We start from the raw sequence: 25,126 nt of genomic DNA, 5'->3' as shown, positions 1-25,126 counted from the left end.
TTCCCATACAAAGAAATGGGACTACTACATACTTTGTATAGTCTTATAAGGATTTGAGCTGAGATTAGCCAATATGATATATTATTGTTGTGTTGGTCAACTTTTGATCACCATGACCAAAATACCTGACAAAAAACAACTTAAGGAAAAGTTTACTGGGCTCACGGGTTTAGTCCATAGTTGGCCATTTCTATTGCTCTGGGCCTGAGGCAAGACATCATGGTGAAAAGGCTTGGCAGAGGAGGACTACTCAGCTGATCACAGTCAGGAAGCAGAGGGAAAGAAGAGCCAGGGTCTCTCTCTCTCCCTCTCCCTCTCTATATATAGTTCAAGGCCACCCTTGACCCCAGAGACCTATTTCCTCTAGACATGCCCCACTTACCTACAGTTACCATGCATAGTTCATTTAAATTATTAATCCATCTAATGGATTAACCCTCTGATGAGGTTACAGCTCTCATAACCTAATCATCTCACCTCTCAACATTGCTGCATTGTCTAACACGTGAGCTTTTCGGGGGACATCTTTTTGGATCCAAACCATAAGAGCCATTGTTAAAGTTGCTAATTTTATTATAGTTTACCCTGCCAGTAGAGAAGAGGTCTTAAAGCAAGAGTAGCTGGCGGTTCCAGGAACATAAGCGTAGGTGTGTCCTTTTAACAAACACTCCTCAGTCATCAGTTATGGTCTGCTGCCCATGACTCTGAGTGCTTTGCCAGCATTAGGTTTGGCTCCTCCTTTCAGAACGCTTCCAGGACTGATCACGACTTCCCAGGGCAGGACTGAGGACCACCGTAAGGGCCGTCATTGACCCATCAGACATTCTTACAGATTGCTTTCTGACTTTGCCCTGAGGAATTCCCTGATGGTCTTTGTTGAGAAAGAAGCCACTGCTGTGGAAACTCTTCATAAACTCTATTCCTCTGTGCGAGTGTGCTATTTGGAGGCAGAAATGGTGTGGCAGAGAGAATTCAGGAGTTAAATGGGACTAGCTCTAGTCTCAGTTCTGCCCCTGATTAGCTGTGAGGCCAGAGTAGCCATCAGAGTGTCCTTATTTGCAAAATGGTGATAATAACTATACCTGCTTTATCTTCTGCATGCAGTTATTGTGAGAGGCAGATGAGGTAGTATATATAGGTGTTCTATAGAAGTAGGAAAATAAGTATTAACCTATTTAATGAATGAACAGGCAATGAACTGGGAAGATGGCACCACTTCATTGAATGACTCCGGTGTGCAGAAAGAACTGTCTTAGTCCCATGTAATGGAGAATGTAACATTATATGGGAGCTGGAGATTTAGTTCCTGTGAAATTGAGTGCCCCATCATTCTGCATTTCATAAACTTTATGGTTCTGTGTTATTATGAAACCCAATGCCATTGTTTCAGTTTTCTCTAGGCATTATTCTTAGTGATTTCCATGGAAAATACTCTGTTACTTTTTCTGTTTATCACTGTGGAGTGATGTGAATCCCAGGACATTGACTGTGGCAATTTAAAAGGGTGGGTGGATGATTTGGAAGAAACCAGAAGCCTCATGGAGCTTCTATGTCAGTCTTCATTTCTTTGCCTCAAGGGTTTCAGATTAAGAACTATGAGATGGTCACATGCAAAAATAATTGACATTGGAAAATACAACTGACAGAAATGGAAATGATGAGAGCTGAGGCTCATGTCAAGCTTCCTCTTCCATGTCAGTCAGGAGAAGGAGTTTCTGAGCAAGTCACACGTTCATTCTAGAAGCTTTACAGGAGATCTGGACCCTCAACTGGAAGCTCTCCCCTGACTATGGTAGTGCCTATCACCATATATAACATCTCACCGTACTGACATTAGCCACAGTCTTGAGTGTAAACTGTCTCTAAACATGAGGTTTCCCATCTGCAAAGCAGGAATGATATGCTCACAGTGTTACTGTAGGTGTTTGTGAGATAACATCTAAGAAAAAATATTTAAGATTCCCTTTCAAATAGCGCTAGTGCACAGCAGGTGCTCAATATATTTTATATTTATCTCTTCTTTTTCTTTCTTCTTTTTCCTCTTTCTCTTTTTTTCTCATTTGCTTTCTCAACAAATATTTATTGAGCATCTACTAGGCGAGAGGGATACAATAGTCACCTTTGCTGTCTCTGTTTTATGGAACTTAGAGTTTTAGAAAGAAGACCTTAACCAAATTATCATATCCATAGATAAAAAGAAGCACTACCTGTGTTGAGTGCTACAGATGACAGGGATGTGGTGCCAAGAGAATTTGCACAGCAGAAAACTTTTATTGGGGAAGTGATGATCAAGCTAAAATCTCAAGGAATAGAAAAAGTCAACCAGGTTTTCTGGGAAGGGGTGAGTGTTCCAGACAGAAGAAACTCTACGTGCAAAGGCACTGGGGCAGGAGGAGCAAAACAGAGACTTCAAGGAGGCCAGTGTGGGCAGGGAGGTCAAGGTAGTAAAGGGATGGTTAGAAATTCTCCAAAACTGAAGAAAGGACAGAATGAATTATTTCTTATAGGACATCATTTAGGCAATCATGTAAGGCATTGAGGGTATTCAGAGATGGTCCCTCCTCAGAAAGCTTACTGACTCCTGAGTGAATTTAAGCAAAAAAGAATTATAACATGAGATGAAAAAATCAAAGACATCCTCCAAGAGGTAAGGGCAAAGAGCTTTAAGAACTTAGAGAATTCAGAAATTGCTTTTGTGGGGAATAAATGGAGGAAGTGAGTTTTTATTTTCAGTAAGTGTTCGATCCAGGTGGAGATGAGGTGGACGAGTACAAGTCACAGAAGTCGGAAAATGGATATCGGCAAAGTGTTTTAATGAGTCAAGTATCAGGTGTGCTGGAACAAACCAGATCATGGAGGGTGCGGAATATTTGGCTAAGACATCTGGTTTCTATTTGGCAGGGAAAGCACAGCTTCTAAACAGAATAATATTCTGGAAAATCAGTCTGGCATTGTGAAGGGTGGATTGAGCAGGGTGAGGGACTGGCAGCTGTGAGAACAAGAAGGCACATGACAACTACATGTGTGTGTCTAGAAAATGAGGGTCTCCGCGAGATGACGGAGGCACTGGAGGTGGCAGGCTGGCCTACCGGGTTCTAGGACATTGTAACAAAGCACCACAGTGGGGTGGCTGGACCAACAAATCTATCAATTCTGAAGCCTAAAATCAAGGATCATGCTCCCTCTGAAGCCTGTCAGGCAGTCCTTCTTTACATTCTCCTAGTCCTCGGTGGGTTGCCAGGAACCTTTGGCATTCTTTGGTGCTGGTTTGGATCTTGAATGTCTCCCACATGCCCACGTGTTAAGGACTCGATCCCCAGTTCTGGCTATTGGGAGCTGGTGGAACCTCTACGAGGTGAGAGTCAGCGGGAGGTCCTCAGGACATTGAAGGTGTGCTCTTGATGGGGATGGTGGCATCAGAACTGCTTCCTCTCTCTCCTTTGCATCTCAGCCATGAGGTTGAGTAGTTCTGCCTGTGCCCCTTGGCATGGTGGGCTGCCTTGCCACAAGCATAATAGCGATGGGGACCACTGACCATGGTCTGAAGCCTCCCAAACTGTGAGCTAAAATAAATTGTTTCCTCTTAATTTGATTATCTTAGGTATTGTTATGGATTGGATTTGAGGTGTCCCCCAAAAGCTCACACGTGAGACAATGCAGGAAGGTTCAGAGGAGAAATGATTGGGCTTTAAGTGTCTTAACCCTGGTTCAACATCTGTAAATCAATAAATGTAATCCATCATGTCAATAGACTTAAGGATAAGAAGCATATGGTTATTTCAATTGATGCAGAAAAAGCGTTCGACAAAATACAACACCGCTTCGTGCTCAAAATACTAGAAAAATTAGGGATAGTAGGAACATACCTGAACATTGTAAAGGCTATTTATGCTAAGCCCATAGCCAACATCATTCTTAATGGAGAAAACCTGAAAGCATTCCCTTTAAAAACGGGAACAAGACAGGGATGTCCTTTTTCACCACTTCTATTCAACATCGTACTTGAAATACTAGCCAGAGCAATTAGGCAGACTAAAGAAATTAAAGGGATATGAATAGGAAAAGAGGAACTCAAGCTGTCACTATTTGCTGATGACATGATTCTCTATTTAGAGGATCCAAAAAACTCCTCCAGAAAACTCCTGGACCTCATAAATGAATTCAGCAAAATAGCAGGTTATAAAATCAACACATATAAATCTCAAGTATTTTTATACATAAGCGATGAAACATCCGAAAGGGAAATGAGGAAAACAACTCCATTTGCAATAGCCTCAAAAAAATAAAATACTTAGGAATCAATCTAACCAAAGAGGTGAAAGATCTCTACAATGAAAACTACAAAACATTGAAGAAAGAAATTGAGGAAGACCTTAGAAGATGGAAAGATCTCCCATGTTCTTGGATAGGCAGAATTAATATTATCAAAATGGCCATACTTCCAAAGGCACTATACAGATTTAAAGCAATTCCAATTAAAATTTCTATGACATTTCTCATAGAAATAGAGAAAGCAATCATGAAATTCATCTGGAAGAACAAAAGACCCAGAATAGCCAAAGTAATCCTGGGCAGGAAGAGTGATGCAGGAGGTATCTCTATACCAGACCTTAAATTCTACTATAGGGCAATAGTACTGACACCAAAATAGACAGGTAGATCAATGGTACATGATAAAAGACATGGAGACATACCCACATAGGTACAGTAACCTCATACTAGACAAAGGTGCCAAAAACTTACAATGGAGAAAAGATAGCCTGTTTAACAAATGGTGCTGGGAAAACTGGAAATCCATATGTAGTAAAATGAAATTAAACCCCTATCTCTCACCCTGTACAAAACTCAACTCAAAATGGATCAAGGATCTAGGAATTAGACCTGAAACCCTTCACCAAATGAAAGAAAAAGTAGACCCAAATCTCCATCATGTTGACTTAGGACAAGACTTCTTTAACAAGACCCCCATAGTGCAAGAAATAAAAGCAAGAATAAATAAATGGGATAGATTCAAACTAAAAAGTTTTTTCTCAGCACAGGAAACAGTCAATAATGTGAAAAGAGAGCCTACAGAGTGGGAGAAAATCTTTTCCACACACACTTCAGACAGAGCACTCATCTCCAAAGTTTATAAAGAACTTAAAAAACTTTACACCTGAAATACAAAGATCCCCATCAATAAACAGGCTAAGGAACTGGGCAGACACTTCACAGAAGAAGATATACAGATGATCAACAAATATATGAAGAAGTGTTCATCATTCCCAGTAATTAGAGAAATGCAAATTAAAACCACCCTACGATTTCATCTAACTCTAATTAGAATGGCTATTATCAAGAACACAAGCAATAAAGTGTTGGCGTGGATGTGGGGAAAAAGGCACACTCGTACATTGCTGGTAGAGTTGCAAATTGGAGCAGCCACTCAGGAAAACAGTATGGAGATTCCTCAGGAAACTTGGAATGGACCCACCATTTGACCTAGCTATCCCATTACTCGGTTTATACCCAAAGGACTTAAAATTAGCATACTACAGTGATGCAGCCACATCTATGTTCATAGCAGCTCAATTCACAATAGCTAGATTGTGGAACCAATTGAAGATGCTCTTCAATTGAGGAATGGATAAAGAAACTGTGGTATATATACAAAATGGAATATTACTCAGCCATAAAGAAGAATAAAATCATGGCATTTGCGGTAAATGGATGATGTTGGAAAATATCATGCTAAGTGAAATAGGCCAAGCCCAAAAAACCAAAGGCCAAAATGTTTTCTCTGATAAGTGCATGACAATATGGAATGGTGGGGGGTGATGGGGGGAGGAGAAGAATGAAGGAACTTTGGATGATATAGAGGAAAAAAGGATGGGAGGGGGTGGGGATGGAAAAACAGTAGAATGAAACAGACAGTATTACCCTATATATATGTATGATTGCATGAATGGTGTGAGTCTACATTGTGTACAACTGTAGATATGAAAAGTTGTACCCCATTTGTGTACAATGAATCAAAATGTATCTGTAAATATAAGAAAAAATTTTAATTAAAAAAAAAGCATCTTAACCCAATTGGTGAATTAATCCCAGATGGGGATTAATCCAGATGGGATTAATTGAAGTGGTAGGGTGTAACTGGAGGAGATTGGAACTTGGGCATGGTTTTGGGTATATATTTTGTATCTGGAGAGTGAAGATTCTCTCTGCTTCCTGATCATTGTGATGTAAGCTGCTTCCCTCCACCACCCTCTCCTCATCTTAATCCTGAGGAATGGAGCTGGCCTTCTATGGACTAAGACCTCTGAAACCATAAGCCCTCAAATAAACTTTTCCTCCTCTACAGTTTTGCTGGTTGGGTCATTTAGTCACAGTAGCAAAAAAGCTGACTAAAACAAATTGGTACTGAGAGGTGGGGATGTTGCCATGACCGTGTGGTTCAAAAGCTTTTTGAATTTTTTAGAATTGGGGGGAGGAATTTTGAGATGTATAGTAGAGCAATCTGGAAATGCTTTAGATTGTTATAAGCAAAGATTAATGACTGGTTCTGATGGGAGCTCAGAAGACCAGAATGGCGATTGGACCAAGATCAGTGAAGATCTGACCCAAGAGGGTTCAGAAAAGGAGGACTACATTGGAATTTGGAGGAGAGGCTATTTGTGTTATGTTCTAGCTTAGAAGTTATCTGAATTTTGCTTGTGTCCTGAGTCTGCCTTTGAGGCTGATTTTAGAGGCAATGGACTTCTTAATTTGGCAGAAGAACTGTCTAGGCAACATAGCATTTAGGAAGTGGCATGTATATGCTGGTGGCTTTTAGCCAAATTTATTGTGATATCAGGAGCAGAAAGCAGAGCAAACAGATTTTTAAAAGGTGGACTTGAAAGGCATGAGTAAAACCTGGGCTAAGGAAGTTGCCGCTGTTAAAGATATTACTGCCACTACAGGAAGGCTAAAGACTACACCTAGAGGCAATGAGAAAGATGGCTCGAGGGCATCTCAGGAGCTGGCAAGACCTCACCCATCTCAAGCTCCAGGGAGTAAAGGTGAAAATTCTCTTCAGAAGACAATGGAGAACCCTTCTTGCACAATTGGGGGCTATGCCATGTGGACTACGCCAAGATGGTGCCTAGCAGCCAGTCAGAAGTTGTTTTGATCACATCAGAGGTGAGGAAGTTGGTTAACATAAACACAGTCAGGTGCTTTATCATTGGCCGTATTCAAGTGAGTCCACGCACACAACACGTGCACATGTGTTCCCGAGAGCTCCTGCTCGTACCTGCTCGTTTTGACCTTTGCTGTGATTGGGCAGCTGGCTCCTCGCCTGATCTTCGTAGGGCATGGCCCTACCCTCCACCTCCTGGAGGGAATATAAGCAGGCAGTAGGCAAAAGGCAAAAAGCAGTAGGCAGAAGGCAGAAGGCAGAAGGCAGATGGCAGATCGCAGAGTGGAGGACTAAGAACACATCTCTAGGTCGCAGATCACAGATCGCAGTAGGTAGGACGCACCACTAAGAAGCACCTCTGATAGACAGCGCCTTTAGCGCGCACCTCTAGCACGCACCTTTAGTTCTTAGGATGCAGGATGCACCTCTAAGAAGAAGCAGCAGAACTCTAAGAAGAAATAGATCTCTGAAAGCGTAGCAAGCCTCTTTCTCTAAAACTCCCTCTCAAAGTCTCTCTTCCTCTATAAGCTAGAGAATAAGCAAGCAAGCAAGGAAGCAGCTCAGGAATAGAAGTAGTTTATTTCCAGTCCACCTCTGATAAATACCCGCGAGATTGTTGCTGCAGGCGGTAACAAATATCCGCGGGATTGTTGCTGTAGACGGCAACATTGCACCACGGGGCCTAGGAAGTTTTATCAATGTGCTCAGCCACCCAGACCCTCAGAGGCTGCTGCAGCCAGGGTTCCTGGAGGCTTGGCTACTGTTCAAGATGGCGGCAGACTTTGGCGTCAACCACATGGTGCTGGTTCTGCAGGAATGCGGGATGCTGGAGTTAAGGGGTCATGGAGGATTCCGCCAAGATTTCAAAGCAAAGTCTGGGAGGCCAGACAAAGTGCATCAGGGTCAGAGTCCCTGTGGGCACCACCTGAGAAGTCAAAGTGTGGAATTGCGAGGAGGAAGTCAAAGCTGCAGTGGAAAATCTCAAGATTAAGAAATGCCAATAATGTGGGACATTGTCTTAGGAAAGCTGCAGAAATTGCACAGAGACAAGCCAACAGGAAGGCTACTTGTGCCACAAATGACAAGGCCATAGGGATGGAGTTACACAAGCCCTTTGGAGAGAACATCACAATGCCATGTGCCCCATATGCTGGACATGGAGTTACAGGACCTGTTTGTCCAGCTGGATTTTGGTCTTGCTTGAGTCCCATCCCTTCTTTCTATGCCCCTAGTTTTGTAAATGGGAAAGCTTACTCAGTTCCTTTATATGTTGGATATTTGTAAATTGCTTTTACTGCTACAGGAGCTCACAATACGAGATTGCCTTGAGCCTCAGAGAAGACTTTGGACTTGAACTTTTAGCAATCTTGGAAGTGATGAGACTGGGGAATTGTGGAAATGGACAAAATGTATATTGCATTATGAGAAGGTTGTGAGCTTTTGGGGGGTCAAGGGCAGAATGTTATGGTTTGGATGTGAGGTACCCCCAAAAGCTCACACATGAGACAATGCAGGAAGGCTCAGAGGAAAAATGATTGGGTTTTAAGAGTCTTAACCCAATCAGTGGTAGGGTGTGGCTACAGGAGATTGGAATTGGGGTGTGGATTTGGGGTATATATTTGGTTAAGGAGAGGGGAGACTCTCTCTGCTTCCTGATCACCATGAAGTAAGCTGCTTCCCTCCACCATCCTCTCCTCACCTTGAGCCCCAAGGAATGGAGCTGGCTTTCTATGGACTAAGACCTCTGAAACCATGAGCCCTCAAATAAACTTTTCCTCCTCTACAGTGGTGCTGGTCTGATCATTTAGTTACAGCAGCAAAATAGCTGACTAAAACAGGTATTTTAAAACAGCGAGGGAAAGCTGACTGACATTTGGCATGCAGCTGCCCAAGTCCAATCTCTGCTTTCGTCATTACATGGCGGTCTCCCTGTGTGTCTCTATTTTTGCATGATAGTTGTTTTCTTATCAGGATATCAGGCAGAATGGATTTGGGGCCCACCCGAGTATAGTATAGCTGAATCTCAACTAATCACATCTGCAATGACCAAGTGATCCAAAACCAGACGACTAGGTGCTGGGGTTAGGATCCTTGGGCCTTAACATATTTTTTTGTGGGGACACAATTCAACCCTTAGCAATAGTCCTGGACTTTTATAAGCCAGGATAGAGGGAGGAGGCAAAGCGAGTCTCCGAAGGGAAGTCCCCTCTACTGTGGGAAGGGTGGAGCTTGCCTGTAAGGGCTCCATCTTCCCCAAGATGCTGCCTCTTCATCCAGCACCTGCTGAAATTCCACCAACTCCCACTGTCACCACATGGGGAGGAAGTGTCCCTAGAAGTCTTGAAGGAAAAGTTGGGGCAATTTCTCACATTCTTGGATTTGGTTAATGCCATTTGTGACAAATAAAAAAAGACAGCTTTTGTGATATTCTGCAACACCTCACTCCAGAGCCACTAGATGGCAGTCTTCACCCATTTCCTTGCCTTCTCTGATTACTTCAAGCAGGAATCTTCAGAGCTTGGAGGAAACTACTATGCACAGGGAATGGAGATTAGGGAAGAATCACTTTTCATGAGACCCCCCCACAGACTTCAGTGTTTGGAAGTCTAAAAAAATGGAAGGAAGACTCTCTCACAATAGTTCTAATCAGTTTGAGAACTGTTCATACCTTTTAGTTGCATAGTAATGGCATTTTATAAATATTCATGAGTTCATTGAATTTAACCAGGAGAAAAGCAAGAGCTACTAACAGTATGTGGTCTTGGATGTAATTTAAGCCCAAGCATCTCTTGTATGTAAAAGAGGAGACCCTTATTCCATGAGATCTGTTTTCTTGCTCATTTGCAAAGGTGAAGGAGATACTGACTGGATAGATCTTTCCTTGTATCAGAATTCAATCTTCTATCATTTATAATAATTAGAGAGCAACAGAGACATAGCCCTAACTTTGTAATATGGGATGAGGGGGAAGGAAGACTGAAGAATTATAGTTTCCTGGCCTACCCACTTAGCAGCACCACTATGAAATACACTGACAACATTTATAGACAATAGCTACTGTTGTTTCTTTAACGATCAGCTTAAGGTGCTGCCTAATGGTTTGTATAAACACGTTTTCCCACTCAGACCTAGATGCTGAGTTGGAAGAAAGAAAAAACATACTATAAATCTTGTTAACCTAGCACTTTGCAAAGTAGAAAATTCCAGAATCATGCATTTCTCAACTACTCCTCAAAAAGTCTTCCGTGCTATAACATACGTAAGTAAAAATTTGTGTTCAAATTATAAGATACTTATAATGAAGAGGTGCTCCTGCTTTTTTTGGAAAAGGGTTTAAGAGGAAGATTTGAAGATGCAGCAACCATAATATCTCATGTAATGCTATTATTCACCAAATATTTTTTCTTCTTTGTGTATCGTTCTATACTCAGGGAAGGAGGGAAGAACATTTATTATGCCAGGTGTTTTTCATAAGCTATTTCATTAAATCAATTGCACACTTGCAAGAAGACCCTATTATTATCCCTGGTTTCTAGCGGGGAATGTCTGAAAAGTGAGAAGTTTCGTGGCTTGCAGAGACACAGTGGAGAGCTGGAGTTGACCCTGCTATGTCTGCTTCCTGAGCTGAAATTCTTGATTATTCCAGATTGCCTTCCACATGAAGGCTAGAAAAGATGTCCCAGCCCTGGAGGAAGTTGTAGGGAGGTGAAAAGCCTATAATTCTCTTGTGGGTCTAGCTGTAGCTGCATAACAAGTGGGTTGAGGATGGTGACCATCGATGATTTTAGAATCCCTGGGGCTCTCACAATCGGGTGCAGCGTCTTTGGAGGGCAGGGTTAAATGACCTTGCTTATAATTTCATGTCTCAGTGACTTGCTCATACTTTGCCTGGAAGGTTACCTCCTCCAGGAAGCCCACTCTGTTTCCTTCTTGCTCTTCCATGAGTGAATCATGGCCTTGTTTGTGTCACTGCTGTACCTCGTCTTTTGTATCTCCCTCTGTCACTGCCCCTGTGGTGGGGTGGAACCCGGTCTGCTCACCAGTCTGTCTCTTCCTGCCTGTCACCTCTGAATTCATCTCCGCCTTGTCTGCACAGGACCTGGCACACAGGAGTCCAACGCATGTTTGCTGTGGATGGATCGATGGGTGGATGAACAAATGAATGCATGGATTTGTTCTGGTGGCCGAGTAGAAGAAGGTGAGGACTTCCTGAGTCTGGCTTTCCATTTTTCATCCCAATTCTAGTCTACGTGATAAAAGGATACACGTACAACTTTGTGCTCCTTCAGGTTTCCAGAAAGTACTACCTGGACAGGTTCCATCTGACCTTATGCTTGGCTTAAATATTAAACTTAATTACTTAGGCTATTCCAAGGGAAGCACTCAGCTGTCAAGGTGGCTCCCGACATACATGGGTTTTCAATTTAAAGTGGTCTACAGTCATTAACTCTCCTTGCCTCGCCATAATTTTCTTCAGGTTGAATAGCAGACAGTGACATTTTAAATTGAAAAGGGAAGGGGTAGAGACAAGAGGGGCAGTGGGGTGTTGAGGTGTGACCTAGTTGTCAAGAGCAGAAGAGACTATTAAAAATCACCCCTCTCCCACTGCCCTAACCATTCCTTTTGGGTTTTCGATACGAATTAAAGATAAACTAGATGAAAAACTGGCACTAAAGTTTCTTGATGGGACTTGTACTATCCCCTTTGGCTTTCGAGGTACAGTTAACAAACTCTCCTCTTTCCTCTCCCCCAAAAATTAGCAGAGGGAAAATGGATCTGCTATGAGGAAACTACAGTTTTCTTGGCAAACAAATATTAATACATCAGGTGTGCATTTTTGGTAGTGAAATCTGGGGAACGGTCAGGGATGGAGAGGTCAGACTGGAGGCCAGTCAGCCCACAGTCCCTGTCCTTCTTTGTGTTACTGAGTCCATATCTTTGGTTAGATAGGACAAGACTCCTTTAAAGAAATGTACTTGAACATTTTTTCAACAGATATATGAAAAAATATATTCATATATCTGTTGAAAAAATGTTCAACATCTCTAGTAATAAGAGAAATGCAAATCAAAACTACCCTAAGATTCCATCTCACCCCAATTAGAATGGCAATTATCAAGAACACAAGCAACAACAGGTGTTGGCGAGGATGTGGGGAGAAAGGTACACTCATACATTGCTGGTGGGGCTGCAAATTAGTACAGCCACTCTGGAAAGCAGTGTGGAGATTCCTTAGAAAACTTGGAATGGAACCATCATTTGACCCAGCTATCCCACTCCTCGGCCTATACCCAAAGGACTTAAAATCAGCATACTACAGAGATGCAGCCACATCAATGTTCATAGCTGCTCAATTCACAATAACCAGATTGTGGAACCAACCTAGATGCCCTTCAGTTGATGAATGGATAAAGAAACTGTGGTATATATATATACAGTGGAATATTACTCATCCATAAAAAATAATAAAATTATGGTATTTGCAGGCAAATGGATGAAATTGGAGAATATCATGCTAAGTGAGATAAGCCAATCTCAAAAAAACAAAGGACGAATGATCTCGCTGATAAGCGGATGATGACATATAATGGGGGTGGGAGGGGTTAGCGTTAGAGTTAGGATTAGGTTTAGGGTTAGGGTTAGTGAGGGGGGCATGAATGGAGGAAGGAAGGACTGTATAGAGGGAAAAGAGGGGTGGGAGGTGTGGGGGGAAGGGAAAAATGGCAGAATAAATCAAACAACATTGCCCTATGTAAATTTATGATTACACGAATGGTATGCCTTGACTCCATGTACAGAGAAACAAAATGTATCCCATTTGTTTACAATAAAAAAAAAATTAAAAAAAAAAAAAAGAAATGTACTTGAGAATCACCACATCCTTTTGATGACCATGGCCCTTTTAATTAAGGCAAGGACAAAAGTTTAGAGAAGTGATTTGCCACAGGTCATGCAACTGGATTATGGTAGAATAGGGACGAATATGGTAACTACCATCCATTCAGCACCTACTATGTGTCAGACACTTATGTATGTTATCTGTATTCCTTATTCAAGACAGAAACACAAAATATCATCTCCATTTTGCAAAGGAAGTAATTCAGAGAGGCTAAGCAATTTGAGCTCATGACATTTTGATGTGATTATTTTGAAAACCACGGTTATTTTTACTTTTGCACCTAAACAGTGATCCTAGGTAACAAGCCATTTAAACTTCATCTTTTAAAATTGCCTCATAATGAGTTTAACAAACATTGTCACTTCATCCCTGCCCACATATCTTAGGGGGTGAAGTTCAAAGCTTGAGGGGAGACTGAGGATAGGAAGGGGCAAGAGTGGATGAAAGGTCAGGTTGGTCAGGAGCGGGGTGAAATGAAGGGTGAAGTAAGTTCAGGAATGGCCACAGTTTCCTGTGGTGCATTTTCCGTGATAAGAGAAACACTGAGCAGTGTAGTGATTTGCTTTTATGCAATTTCAAAATAAACTTCTTTTTCCCACTCTGTGCAATTAAGGCCTCCAGTTCCTACAAAAGAACTTCATTCCCATCCATGTTCAGCCTCTTGCTTGGTACTTTTCTTTCCCCTCAGTCCTGTTAACAAACCCAAAGAGATTCCTGGATTCAATCAGAAACCCTGTAACAATGCAACAAGCCATACATTATCTTGAGGCTCAGAAAGGTTAAGTAATTTCCCCAAGGACTTGGAGCTGCCTCCTCACAGTAATGGTAAAGGCAGGGTGGGTCTGACTCCCAAGACCAAGGTCATTCCAGTGAACTTGGTTATACTTACGTCTTCTTTCTGAACGAGGCCGGGCAGTCTCCCTCCCCCTCCCCCACCCCTCTCTCCACACATTCTCAGATGTCAGCCCGTGGACCCTTTCCTGAAGCTGCCTCATTCCCCTTTCATTTGCCACCAGGGGACATTGTTTTGCCTTCTAGATCCATTCTCTACTTTTCTTCATCCTTCCTTGTGCCCTGGGAAGTGACTTGAGGGACTGCATAGACAGGCTTCCTTGATCTAAGGCAGAGGTGGAAGATGGGAGGGTCGGGGAGGCTGAGGTAGGATCTTTATTCCCTGCTTCTCTCCCAGTGAGGTCACCGGATGGCTGTGCACATAACCAAATGGCTGCACCTCTTGGAAAGCCCTTTCCTGTGCCCTCCCAGGATTTAGGAATCCCTCTCCATTTTCCCTCTCCATCATACTTGTGGTAATGTCTTTCTTATTTGACCCACTCTGGGAGACTGCACTGCACAATTTGTGTTAGTTTTCTTAAATCATGGGTTTGCAAATTGTTTTTTTTTTTTCATTTCTCCTCTGTGTCTTTGAGTATACGCTCGGTTCCTTGTCAAGACCACTCTTTATTCTTCCTTCTTGGCTAGTCCCATTTAGTTAAAAGATGCAATTATTCAACCCATTATTTAAGGGACATTTGCAAAAGGAGAACTCATTGTATGTCTTAATAATACCTTGAAGAAATTTAGGAGCTTGCTCAACTGTGATCTACTGTCTTCCTTTCCTGGTTTGAGAATAACAGATTCCATGAAACTGTTGCCCTGGAGCTCTTAAATTTTGAAAAATAAATTACATTTTTTGCTGAGTCAAAGGAAGATGAAGGGAATTTACACCCTGCCATACATTTTTCCCAGTGGAATTGATCGACAGTGAGTTTACTGTGGCAGTATCGCAGTTATGCCGGAAGGACTTTTGGGGAAGCATCGAGGTCAAATTAAAATTCCTCTCTGAAAATTGTCCAGGTTTGGTCTGCAGAATTGAACCTGCAATTTCCTGGGTGACTCTGGGGAGCAGACAAAATCCTGGAATTTTTTTTTTTTTTTTTTTTTTTTTTTTTTTAGTGATTTTATCCTCCAGAGAAACTGCAGCTAGACTGCTCTGGGGTTGTGAAGAGATGGGGGGTGAATAGATCAAGGTTTGCACATGAGACCAAGTATTATTGTCCAACTGCTGGGAATGGGGGGGGGAAGCATCTTTCATGGTTGTGTACTAGGTGATCATATAATACCTTATGCAAATTAGGATTTTTTTTCTCTTTTTGGATTGCAAGAAGGTGTTGAATTGTTCTGTGGCAACAGATGTGACAGTACTTGGCAAAATGGAATGTGAGGTCAGAAATAAACGAAGGAACATCTTCCTCAAGGGTCCAGAGCACCTGTTGGGAGAGGTACTGCCAGAGCATCCCTGCTTCTGCTGCACTGTGCTCTGTCCCCCTTCTCCTGGACAGGGCAGGAGGGAGGGAGAAGCACCATGTTCATTAAACTGTCGTCTTATTTTCATCTCACAAGAGCCACCGAGAGATGGAGAATTTGAAACTGAGCTGGATGAATTGACTTTCCTAAGGTAAGTTGGTGGTCGGGATAGGCTTCAAATATGACTTGTCTGATTTCAAAGTCAGTTAACTCTTTGCACTAGCCCAACCTAGTAGTGCACGATATTTGAGACAAAAAGAAGGTAGGCAAAGTACAAATAGGCATGCTTTCTTCTTGTGACCTTTCCTAGGAGAAAGCAGAAAAAACAAACAAACAAAAATGGCAGGTAGAGATTCCATGAATTGGTGTATTGAGCAAAGGAAAAATCCAGCAGGCAGAGGCCCCTCACTGAGGAGACCCAGCTCGTCAGTGAGCTGATGACTGGTTTCATTCAATTGCATTCTATTGTTAGGTCCTGAGAGGATGATTCTGAGGTTGTGTCTTAGGTTTTTCAAGACAAATACATGAGGCAGTGCACAAGGATACGTGTTACTGCTTAAATGCACACAGGTGAGCATGTGACCGTCATTATGAAACTATTACTGCACAGACAGGATATTCCCTAATGCAGGCCACCATATCTGGAAAAGAATACATCCACGTGTCTTAGTAACATTCTCTGAATCCAAGGGTCCCCTCCCACCTCTACATTACCCATTGATGTTACCAAACCCAAACCCTCTTTTTTTTTTTTAAACATATTTTAGACCTTTATTTTGTTCATTTATTTTTATGTGGTTCTGGGAATCGAACCCAGTGCCTCACACATGCTAGGCAAGCACTCTACCACTGAGCCACAACTCCAGCCCCCCAAACTCTCTTTTACTTGTGTCTCTGTAGTTCTAATGATATGCCTCCCTTCTGCTCATTGCTATTACTTTTCCCCTTCCAAATTCAGCTGACCTGTGAAGTGGGCCCAGGTTGTCTTAACAACTAGAATTTGATCTGATAATGACCTCTAATCCAGTGCTTCCAGCTGACAACATCAAGAATTCTCCAACTACTTTCCTCCAAATTTGGCTTGTTAAAAATAGTGGTTCAATCTCTAGTAGTAAGAGAAATGCAAATCAAAACCACCCTAAGATTCCATCTCACCCCAATTAGAATGGCGATTATCAAGAATACAAGCAACAATAGGTGTTGGCAAGGATGTGGGGAAAAAGGTACACTCATACATTGCTGGTGGGGCTGCAAATTAGTGCAGCCACTCTGGAGAGCAATGTGGAGATTCCTTAGAAAACTTGGAATGAAACCACCATTTGACCCAGCTATCCCACTCCTTGGCCTATACCCAAAGGACTTAAAATCAGCATACTACAGTGATGCAGCCACATCAATGTTCACAGCTGCTCAATTCATAATAACCAGATTGTGGAACCAACCTAGATGCCCCTCAACTGATGAATGGATAAAGAAACTGTGGTATATATATACAATGGAATATTACTCAGCCATAAAGAATAATAAAATTATGGCATTTGCAGGCAAATGGATGAAATTGGAGAATCATGCTAAGTGAGATAAGCCAATCTCAAAAAAAACCAAAGGACGAATGATCTCGCTGATAAACGGATGATGATACGTAATGGGGGGTGGGAGGGAGGCAGGAATGGAGGAAAGAGGAACTGTATAGAGGGAAAAGAGGGGTGGGAGAGGTGGGGGGGGAGGAAAAATAACAGAATGAATCAAACACCATTATCCTATGTAAATGTATGATTACACAAATGGTATGCCTCTACTTCATGTACAAAACAGAGAAACAAGATGTACCCCATTTGTTTACAATAAAAAAATAGTGGTTGAAAAACTGTATAAGTGTATTTGTATGCAACATCTACACAAGTCATGGCTTTGATGATTATTTGTTTTCCAAAATCTGTCTCTCTTTTTTTGGTACACTCTTAATTTGTTTTTGTTTGAAAATGCTGATAAATTTATATTGCCCTAGTCATTTATGGTGAAGCTTCATAATTCTGAATGTAAGTAACTTCCTGGTTATCATATTTGACTGTATGTTCAATACTTTAAAAGCCTTTGTTGATTTAATTTTTACCATGATCCTAATAAGTAGGTTTACATTTCCCCCACTTTTTTAGATGCTGAGGCTCAGAATGGTCAATTAACATGACCTGTGTCACAAAACTTGTAGAGCTGGGATTCAAATCTAGTACTGTCTCCAAAGATAATACTTTTAACCACTGTACTGTACCATATAAACTACTAAATATTTGTATTTCAGGCTGATATTAAGAGAAACCATAATCACTATGGGAAGATCCTTGCAGATGATTAAGTTCAAATACCTATTTGTGCAGATATCTGGAGGTGTGGGATGAGAAAGGAAGAACTTCCCCAAATCTACAGAGTTATTATTTTGGGATTTTTCTGTTATTTTTAAGTGTAGGCACTCATAGCTACAAACTTCACTCTTAGAACTGCTTTTGCTGTGCCTTGGAGATTTTGGTATGCTGTACTTTTAATACAATTCAATTCTAAGAATTTTAAAATTTCTTCTTGAATTTCTTCAGTGGCCCACTTATTCAAAAATGTATTGTTGGGCTGGGGATATAGCTCAGTTGGTAGAGTGCTTGCCTCACAAGCACAAGGCCCTGGGTTCAAATCCCCAGCACCACACACACAAAAAAAATGTATTGTTTAATCAATCATCATGTGTTTGTATAGTTTCTGTGGTTTCTCTTGCTGTTGATATCTAATTTAATTCTATTCCAATATGATGAAATGCAAGGAATTATTTCAACTTTTTGGTATTTACTAAGATTTGTTTTGTGGCCTAAAATATGACTCTTTTCGAGAAAGTTCCATAAGCAGCTAAATAGAAAGTGTATTCAGCTATTTTGGGATGAAATATTCTGTAGATATATGTTAAGTCCATTTGATTTATAGTATGAATTACCTCTAGTGTTTTTTGTTGATTTTATGTCTGGATGACCTATCCATGAGAGAGGCATATTGGAATCACCAAATATTGTATTAGGGCCTATCTGAGCCTTTAGGTTGACTAGTTTTGTTTTATGTAATTAGGTGCCCTGAGATTTGGGGCATAAATATTTAATATTGTTTTATCTTGTTGGAGTTTTTCCTTTACCAATGTGTAGTGACCTTCCTTGTCTCTTCTAATTTTGGCTGGGAGTCTGCTTTGTTGGATATGAGAAGAGCTACTCTGCTTGCTTTTGAATTCTATTTGCATGGAGTATCATTTTTCCATTCTTTCATTCTCAGTCTGTGGATGTTTTACACATGAGGTGTTTCTTTCAGGCAATATATGTTTGGGTCTTTCTTTTTTTTTTTTTAATCTAATCTGTCAGTCATTTAATTGGAGAACTGGAACCATTTACATTCAGTGTTATTATAGAGAGGCATGTATTGCTTCCTGTTATTTTGATTTATTTCTAATATTTGCTTTAATACTAATTCTCATTTGCTTGTCCACTCTTCTAATGAGACTTATTCTTTCTGAGCTCTCTTGGTTATTTTTATCCTCTTGTTCTCTGTGTAGGATCCCTTTAAGTATCTTCTGCAGTGCTGGATTAGTAGTCATGAATTCCTTTAGTTTATGCTTCCTGAAAGGTTTTTATTTCTTCTTCAGTTCAGAAGGATTGCTCCTCTATATACAGCAATCTTGATTACTTCCTATTTTCTTTTAAGGCTTAAAATGTATCATTTCAAGGCTTCCTGGCCTTTAGGGTTTCTGCTGATTGGTTTTCCATTAAAGATGACCTGATGTCTCTCTCTTATCTCTTTTAATTTTTTCTTTGTTCTAGATTTTTGGCATTTCAATTATAATGTGTTGTGGAGAGGTTCTTTTCTGATCTTGTCTATGTGGCATTCTAAATGCTTCCAGTATATGGATGTCCTTCCTGTTCCCAAGGTTTGAAACATATTCTGCTATTATCTCACTGGATAGCTATCCATGCCATTAGCCTGTATCTCTGCTCTTTCCCTGTTGAAATGAGACTTTGGTGTCTTCATTTCCCAGAGTTCTTTTCTATTCTGATCATAATTTATTATTAGTTTTCTCTAATTATTGTCTGAATGTTCAAGTGTGTTCACTTTGTTTTCAAGTTTTGAGATTCTGTCTTTTACTTGATCTAATCTCTTGGAGATACTGTCAGTCAAGTTTTTTTATTTTTATTTTTCCAGTACTGGGGACTGAATCCAGGAGTGATCTCCTCTGAGCTACATCTTCAGTCCTATTTATTTTTTATTTTGAGACAAGGTCTCACTAAGTTGCTGAGGCTGTCCTCGAACTTGTAATCTTCTTGCCTCAGTCTTTCAAGTCACTGGGATTACAGGCATCTGCCATTATATCCAGTTTCAATTGAATTTTTGTTTGAGTTTTTGTGCCTTTACCTTCCAAGATTTCTGGTTAGTTCTTTTCCAGAATCTTGATATTTTTATTTAAATGCTCTTTCATATCATGTGTTTTCATGTGCATCATGTGCGTATCATGTGCATCAAAACATCCAGGTAGCATAATCAAAGTGCTAAGTTCAACCACCAGCACTGCTTTGAGAGAAGAAAATAACCACCAGTACTAGTGATAACTAATTAATTAAATCTATTTCATTAAAACACATAAGATTAGGAAAAAAAAACTAAAAAAAAAATGAGGGAAAACACAACAAAATACTTTATATAAACAGCTAATGCACCAACGGCCATGAAAAGATTCAGTTTTCTCTTTGCTGAGGTATTTAAAATGGAGACCCTTTCCTGGGTTTCAGTTTTAGAATCCCCTGGCTTTGAGGAGGGTGTGTGGGACACAATTTATTGTACTGTTTGTCTTCTCTCAACTCAGACTCAAACCAGCCAAACTTGTTAGGGGACTGTATACATTGAGTTCTGCCCCTGGCCCCGCCCCCTTGCCTGCAAGTCTTGGGGGGTGGGGCTTATTTGGTTCAGAGCAGAATTCAGCCTCAGTGTCACTGTGTTTTGTATCTGGGGTGGGAGTGTAACGCTTGTAGGGGCTGCTGTCCAGCGCTCTCGTCCAGACAGCTTGTGGACTGATCTGGATTGTGCCGTACCTCTGAGTCCATGTGCTGTGGGACGTGTGTGGGATGTGCTGGGTCATGTCTGAAGATCCTCCAGACAGTTTTGGCCATGGGCCTGGTGACTGGGCCTGCAAAGGGATTCTGTGGCTAGCAGCTTTCCACCTGACCCAGAGCTGACCCCCTTCTACTCCCCATCAACCTGGCTTCTTATCACGAGAGTTTGGACCACCAATTTCAGAGGAAAGCACCCTTCACTTTTCTCTGCTCTGCAGACCAGCAGCTGTGGCTCCTGTTGCTGCCCAGAGCTCCTCACAAATCCATGCTATAGTCTCACTCCTGTGCCAAGACTGACTCATGACAAATCCAGTAAGAAATAAAGCATGGCAAACTGAAACAATGAGGCTTTTTAAGTTGGCACTGCCATCTCACTTTCACTAAATCTGCTTGGAAGTAGAGGGACTCTCTCCCATGCTGGGACATGTCACTCCTGCTTCATGTTCTTACTTTCCAGCCCCTGACTTCTTTTCAGGTTTGCTGTTCAGTTTCTCTGATTCATTTATTCAACAATTACTTATTGAGTGCCTGCTATGTAGGAGGCATTGAGAATATAATAGTAAACAAATTCTTTCCTCCCAGAACTCTTATTGTCTAATGAAGAAAATATACACTAAAAACAATTATTGGATTAAATATATGCTTAAAATAGTGAAATTTATAAATTATGTCCAACTACTATGACATAATGTGGGATATGTGAAATCATGAAGGAAAATTCATTCAGATTGATCAGCACCTATCAGGATTTGAAAAAAAAGAGATTTTTGATGGGAGTTTACATGTGAGGCCATTAGCTGATCAAATATTAGGGGTAAGAGCATTTGAGGGAAGGAGGTAATGGTACAGGGAGCCCAAGGCAGGGAAGCCACTAGTGTATCTTTATACTAAATGACCATTGCAAAGGAAAAAAAAAATGTCCATTTTAGTGCAGCTCGAATGAACCAGGCGGAAAGGGGCATGAAGTGGGCAGGCAGGTACCAGGTATCATCGTAGGCCATACAACATTTCCGATTTTGTCCTCATGAACACGGGGGCCATTGCAGGCTTCTAGCAGAACAGCCATCTGTCATGTGGAAAACAAATTGGAGGGAGGCAGGAGTGAAAACAAAGAAACGAGTCAGGAGCCTTTTGTAGTGGTCCAGGCAAGGGTGACGGCTCCACTAGAGTGATGCAGGCGGGTGAAGATGACCATGAAGGGGACGTTCGAGACACACTCTACAAAGGAAATGATATGGCTTGCGGGTGGATGCAGAAAGTGACACGAAAGGCATTAATGACACCTGCCAGTCTCTAGAACGAGTAACCGGAGATAAAGTTACATTACCAAAATGTGAAAAGCAGATTTGGGAGGCAGGATTGAGGATTCAGTTTTTGAGGAGTGAGATTTGAGATGCCCATAGGATATTCAAGTAGAGACGTCAAAATAGGAGGGCAGGTCTATGGTCTGAAGTTCAGAATAAGGGTCTGTGTTGAGAAAGAGATTTGGGAGTTCCTGGCAAAATGGTTTTTCACATTGTTCTTGAGAGATTGCCACCATACTTGTGTAGATATTACTATCAGCTCTGACAATAAGGGACTGGTGAGTTTGCATGATCTTTCCTCCAATGGACCTAAAGCCATTCTTAGGTAGGACTACTCTTAGAACCGCTGAATCTTTGAATAGATGAGAGAGTCTGAAAAGGAGAGGGATGGGCTATGCACAGTGTTCTAGGAGAACAATTCAACCATTATGAGAGGCTTCAATTTTTTTTTTTTTTTTTAACTAGGGTTGACCTTGTACACATTTATTTGACTTCTCTTTTTTAAATATTTGGGTCTGTAGCTTTGGGTACACCTTTCAATCTTCTATTTCCATCATCCCAATTCCACCTTAATTTGTAGGTTTCTAATTATAAAGACAGTACTTCAATAGAAAGAAGCAGATTTTGACTATTTGTGTGCCTTAGGCAAATCACTTAGAATATCCCTGTATATTAGTTTCTCAACAGTAAAAGAAGGGAATTGGTTTTAGTTTGTTTTTTTTTTAAAGTCAATGGTTCTATAATATAAGAATTACCGGCTAAGATATGTCTAGTTTTTAAATCCATAAGGTATTACTAGATAGTTACCATTTGAAAGTTAATATTGCTTTGATTAGATATTGAAGGATATTCTGAAGTCCACACCATGACCAGCAACTAATGGTTAAACTGAGCACTATTAATGTACTTCCCAGAATCTATTGCCGTAATTTAGAGTAGCATTTCTTGTACACTTCTGAATGCAGACTATAGGGGAAAGTAGGGAAATCTGACATTTACCCATCAGAATAGCATCACCTTTAAATCTAAGACAAGCATGTTTCACTGCAAATTCCTGTAGGTATGGTCACTCTTCAAGCAAAGTTAGAAATAATCCAAATACCGTGGAGAGTCCTAGTCAATTAAATGGCTTGACATATTGACCATGAGGCACAGGTAACGGCATTTCCTTATATTCTTCAAATTAAAGTTATACAGTGTCAATATTACCAACAGTCTTTCCATACCTCAGTGACAGCGAATGTTCTCTTGCCACATGGAACCACTTTGTACCACTTGTCATGAAGCACATCCATAAACCCATGTGACTTATATTGACTGATTAGCTCAGATATATTGGAGGTCAGTGGAGAGTTGGGTGGAAGACCAATGCCATATCCTAGAAGAAAATATAATCTCACGTGAGTTTTTCACATTGTTCTTGAGAGATTGCCACCATACTCGTGTAGATATTGCTATCAGCTCTGACAATAAGGGACTGGTGAGTTTGCACGATCTTTCCTCCAATGGACCCAAAGCCATTCTTAGGTAGGACTACTCTTAGAACCGCTGAATCTTTGAATAGATGAGAGAGTCTGAAAAGGAGAGGGATGGGCTATGCACAGTGTTCTAGGAGAACAATTCAAAATTGTCCTTAGATGAAATCTTCGAGGTCATTACCAGGGATAGGATTCCCTATTCACCTCTCCCAGAATCCAGTATCTGGATTTTAAGTAACAAAATTGGATTAAGCATAATCTTTGGTTTATAACATTATCTTATTGTTAACACATGACCAGTTTTTAATTTTATGATTCATTTTATTCTGTTTGTGAATAATATAATAAGACCATGTGAATATTTAATACAGCATGAAAGTAAAATATCAACAGGAAATTATAATGACTTCAATTATTTAAAAAGTCTGGTAATACCAAGTATTGGAGAAGATGTGGATCAGTAAGATCACTTATACACTGCTTGTTGAAGCACAAATTGGTATGACCACATTGAAGAACAGTTTGGTGTTATTCTTTTGTAGTTGATCATTTATGTACTTCAAGATAAGCAATTCTGCTCCTATGTACACTTCCAAAAAACTACAAGCACACCAGGCAATATGGTCAAGAATGTTGTTAGAAGCACTTTTACAATAACAAAAATAAAACAAACTCAGATGTTCTTTGGCAAGGGAATGATTAAATAAATATTTCATCAAATTGATTGGCATATTATATAATGTAAAATATATGAACTAGAACTGGATGCAATGATATGGATGCCTCAGCACTATGCTGTTAGGTGAATCACAACAATCCCAAAAGTTTACTTGGAGCATGAATGCAATGTCTAGATGTTTTAAAAAAAAAACTCAAAAGAAGATGATGCATTTTTAGGAATACATATGTATGTGATGAAATTATATTTAGGAAAAAAATAAGGATATGATAAATTAAAGGCCAATGGTTGAAATTATGTAAGGCATAGGAGAAAGGAGAAGGGGTGGAGAGAGAGCACAAAGATGGATATGGTTTTATTAATCATCTTGGTCTCTGTATTCTCATACCATGTAGCTTTACTTGCTTTCCAAACTGTTACTACACTGCTAATGTCTTTGATAAGCCATGTGAAAGAGGCTAATTAACTACATATTGTTTTTTAGCTATTGGATAGCATGGTCAAAAAAAAAAAGATTATTTTTGCCCTCAAGATAATTGAAGAAGATAAATTAAAAATGCAGTTAATTCCTTTTTCACAGATAAAGACTAAAAGGCTGTCAAGAATCCAAAGCTACTTAATGGAAGCAAATACTTGTTACAATTATTCTATCTTACAACTCAATGCCAAAGATATTAGCTTTTGTTCCTTTTTCAATGCAGACGTTCATTTTTAAGAACATGAGGCTTGAGATGTGTGTACAACCAATAAAAGAGTTGAAATAAATAATGCCAAACAATTTTTGAGTTTTTTAAAAAAAATTGCACAATTTTTCCCTGATAATTTTGTTTGTTCCTTATCAATGGGGAGTCAAGGAAATGATGACAATGTCAAAAACATGATTAGAAGTTTCCATTCAAAGAGCTACTTTGAGTGCCTGTTTTGTGTCTATTAGTTTTGGTTTGAAAGGAAAGACTGATGATAAAAGACTTTGTATGAGCAGCTTTTTCTCCTGCTGATGTTATCATTAAATAATATTTTTTTAATATAATGGGCAACTTTTTATAAGAAACTTACCAATTTTCTTTAGAAACCTCAGTTGCACAAACATTTATTCAGTATTTATTTACATGTCAGGGATGACACTAGATACACATGTAATAATATTCAACAATTCACTGACACATATTCATCCATT

At 40.3% G+C, this 25,126-nt stretch overlaps 1 protein-coding gene across 1 annotated transcript in view; it reads right to left on the bottom strand.

Annotated features, from left to right (window-relative positions):
* The window catches only part of Grin3a (glutamate ionotropic receptor NMDA type subunit 3A), a 173,728-nt gene that overhangs the window by 26,755 nt on the left and 121,847 nt on the right, over nt 1–25,126 (bottom strand). The window contains exon 6 of the mRNA XM_047523662.1: nt 23,019–23,170. Within this exon, the coding sequence (XP_047379618.1) occupies nt 23,019–23,170 (152 nt within the window). The remainder of the gene's footprint in view (nt 1–23,018; nt 23,171–25,126) is intronic.

The sequence above is a fragment of the Sciurus carolinensis genome, chromosome 14 (assembly GCF_902686445.1).
Source record: "Sciurus carolinensis chromosome 14, mSciCar1.2, whole genome shotgun sequence".
Taxonomy (NCBI): domain Eukaryota; kingdom Metazoa; phylum Chordata; class Mammalia; order Rodentia; family Sciuridae; genus Sciurus; species Sciurus carolinensis.
This window is presented reverse-complemented; position numbering and strand designations above follow the sequence as displayed.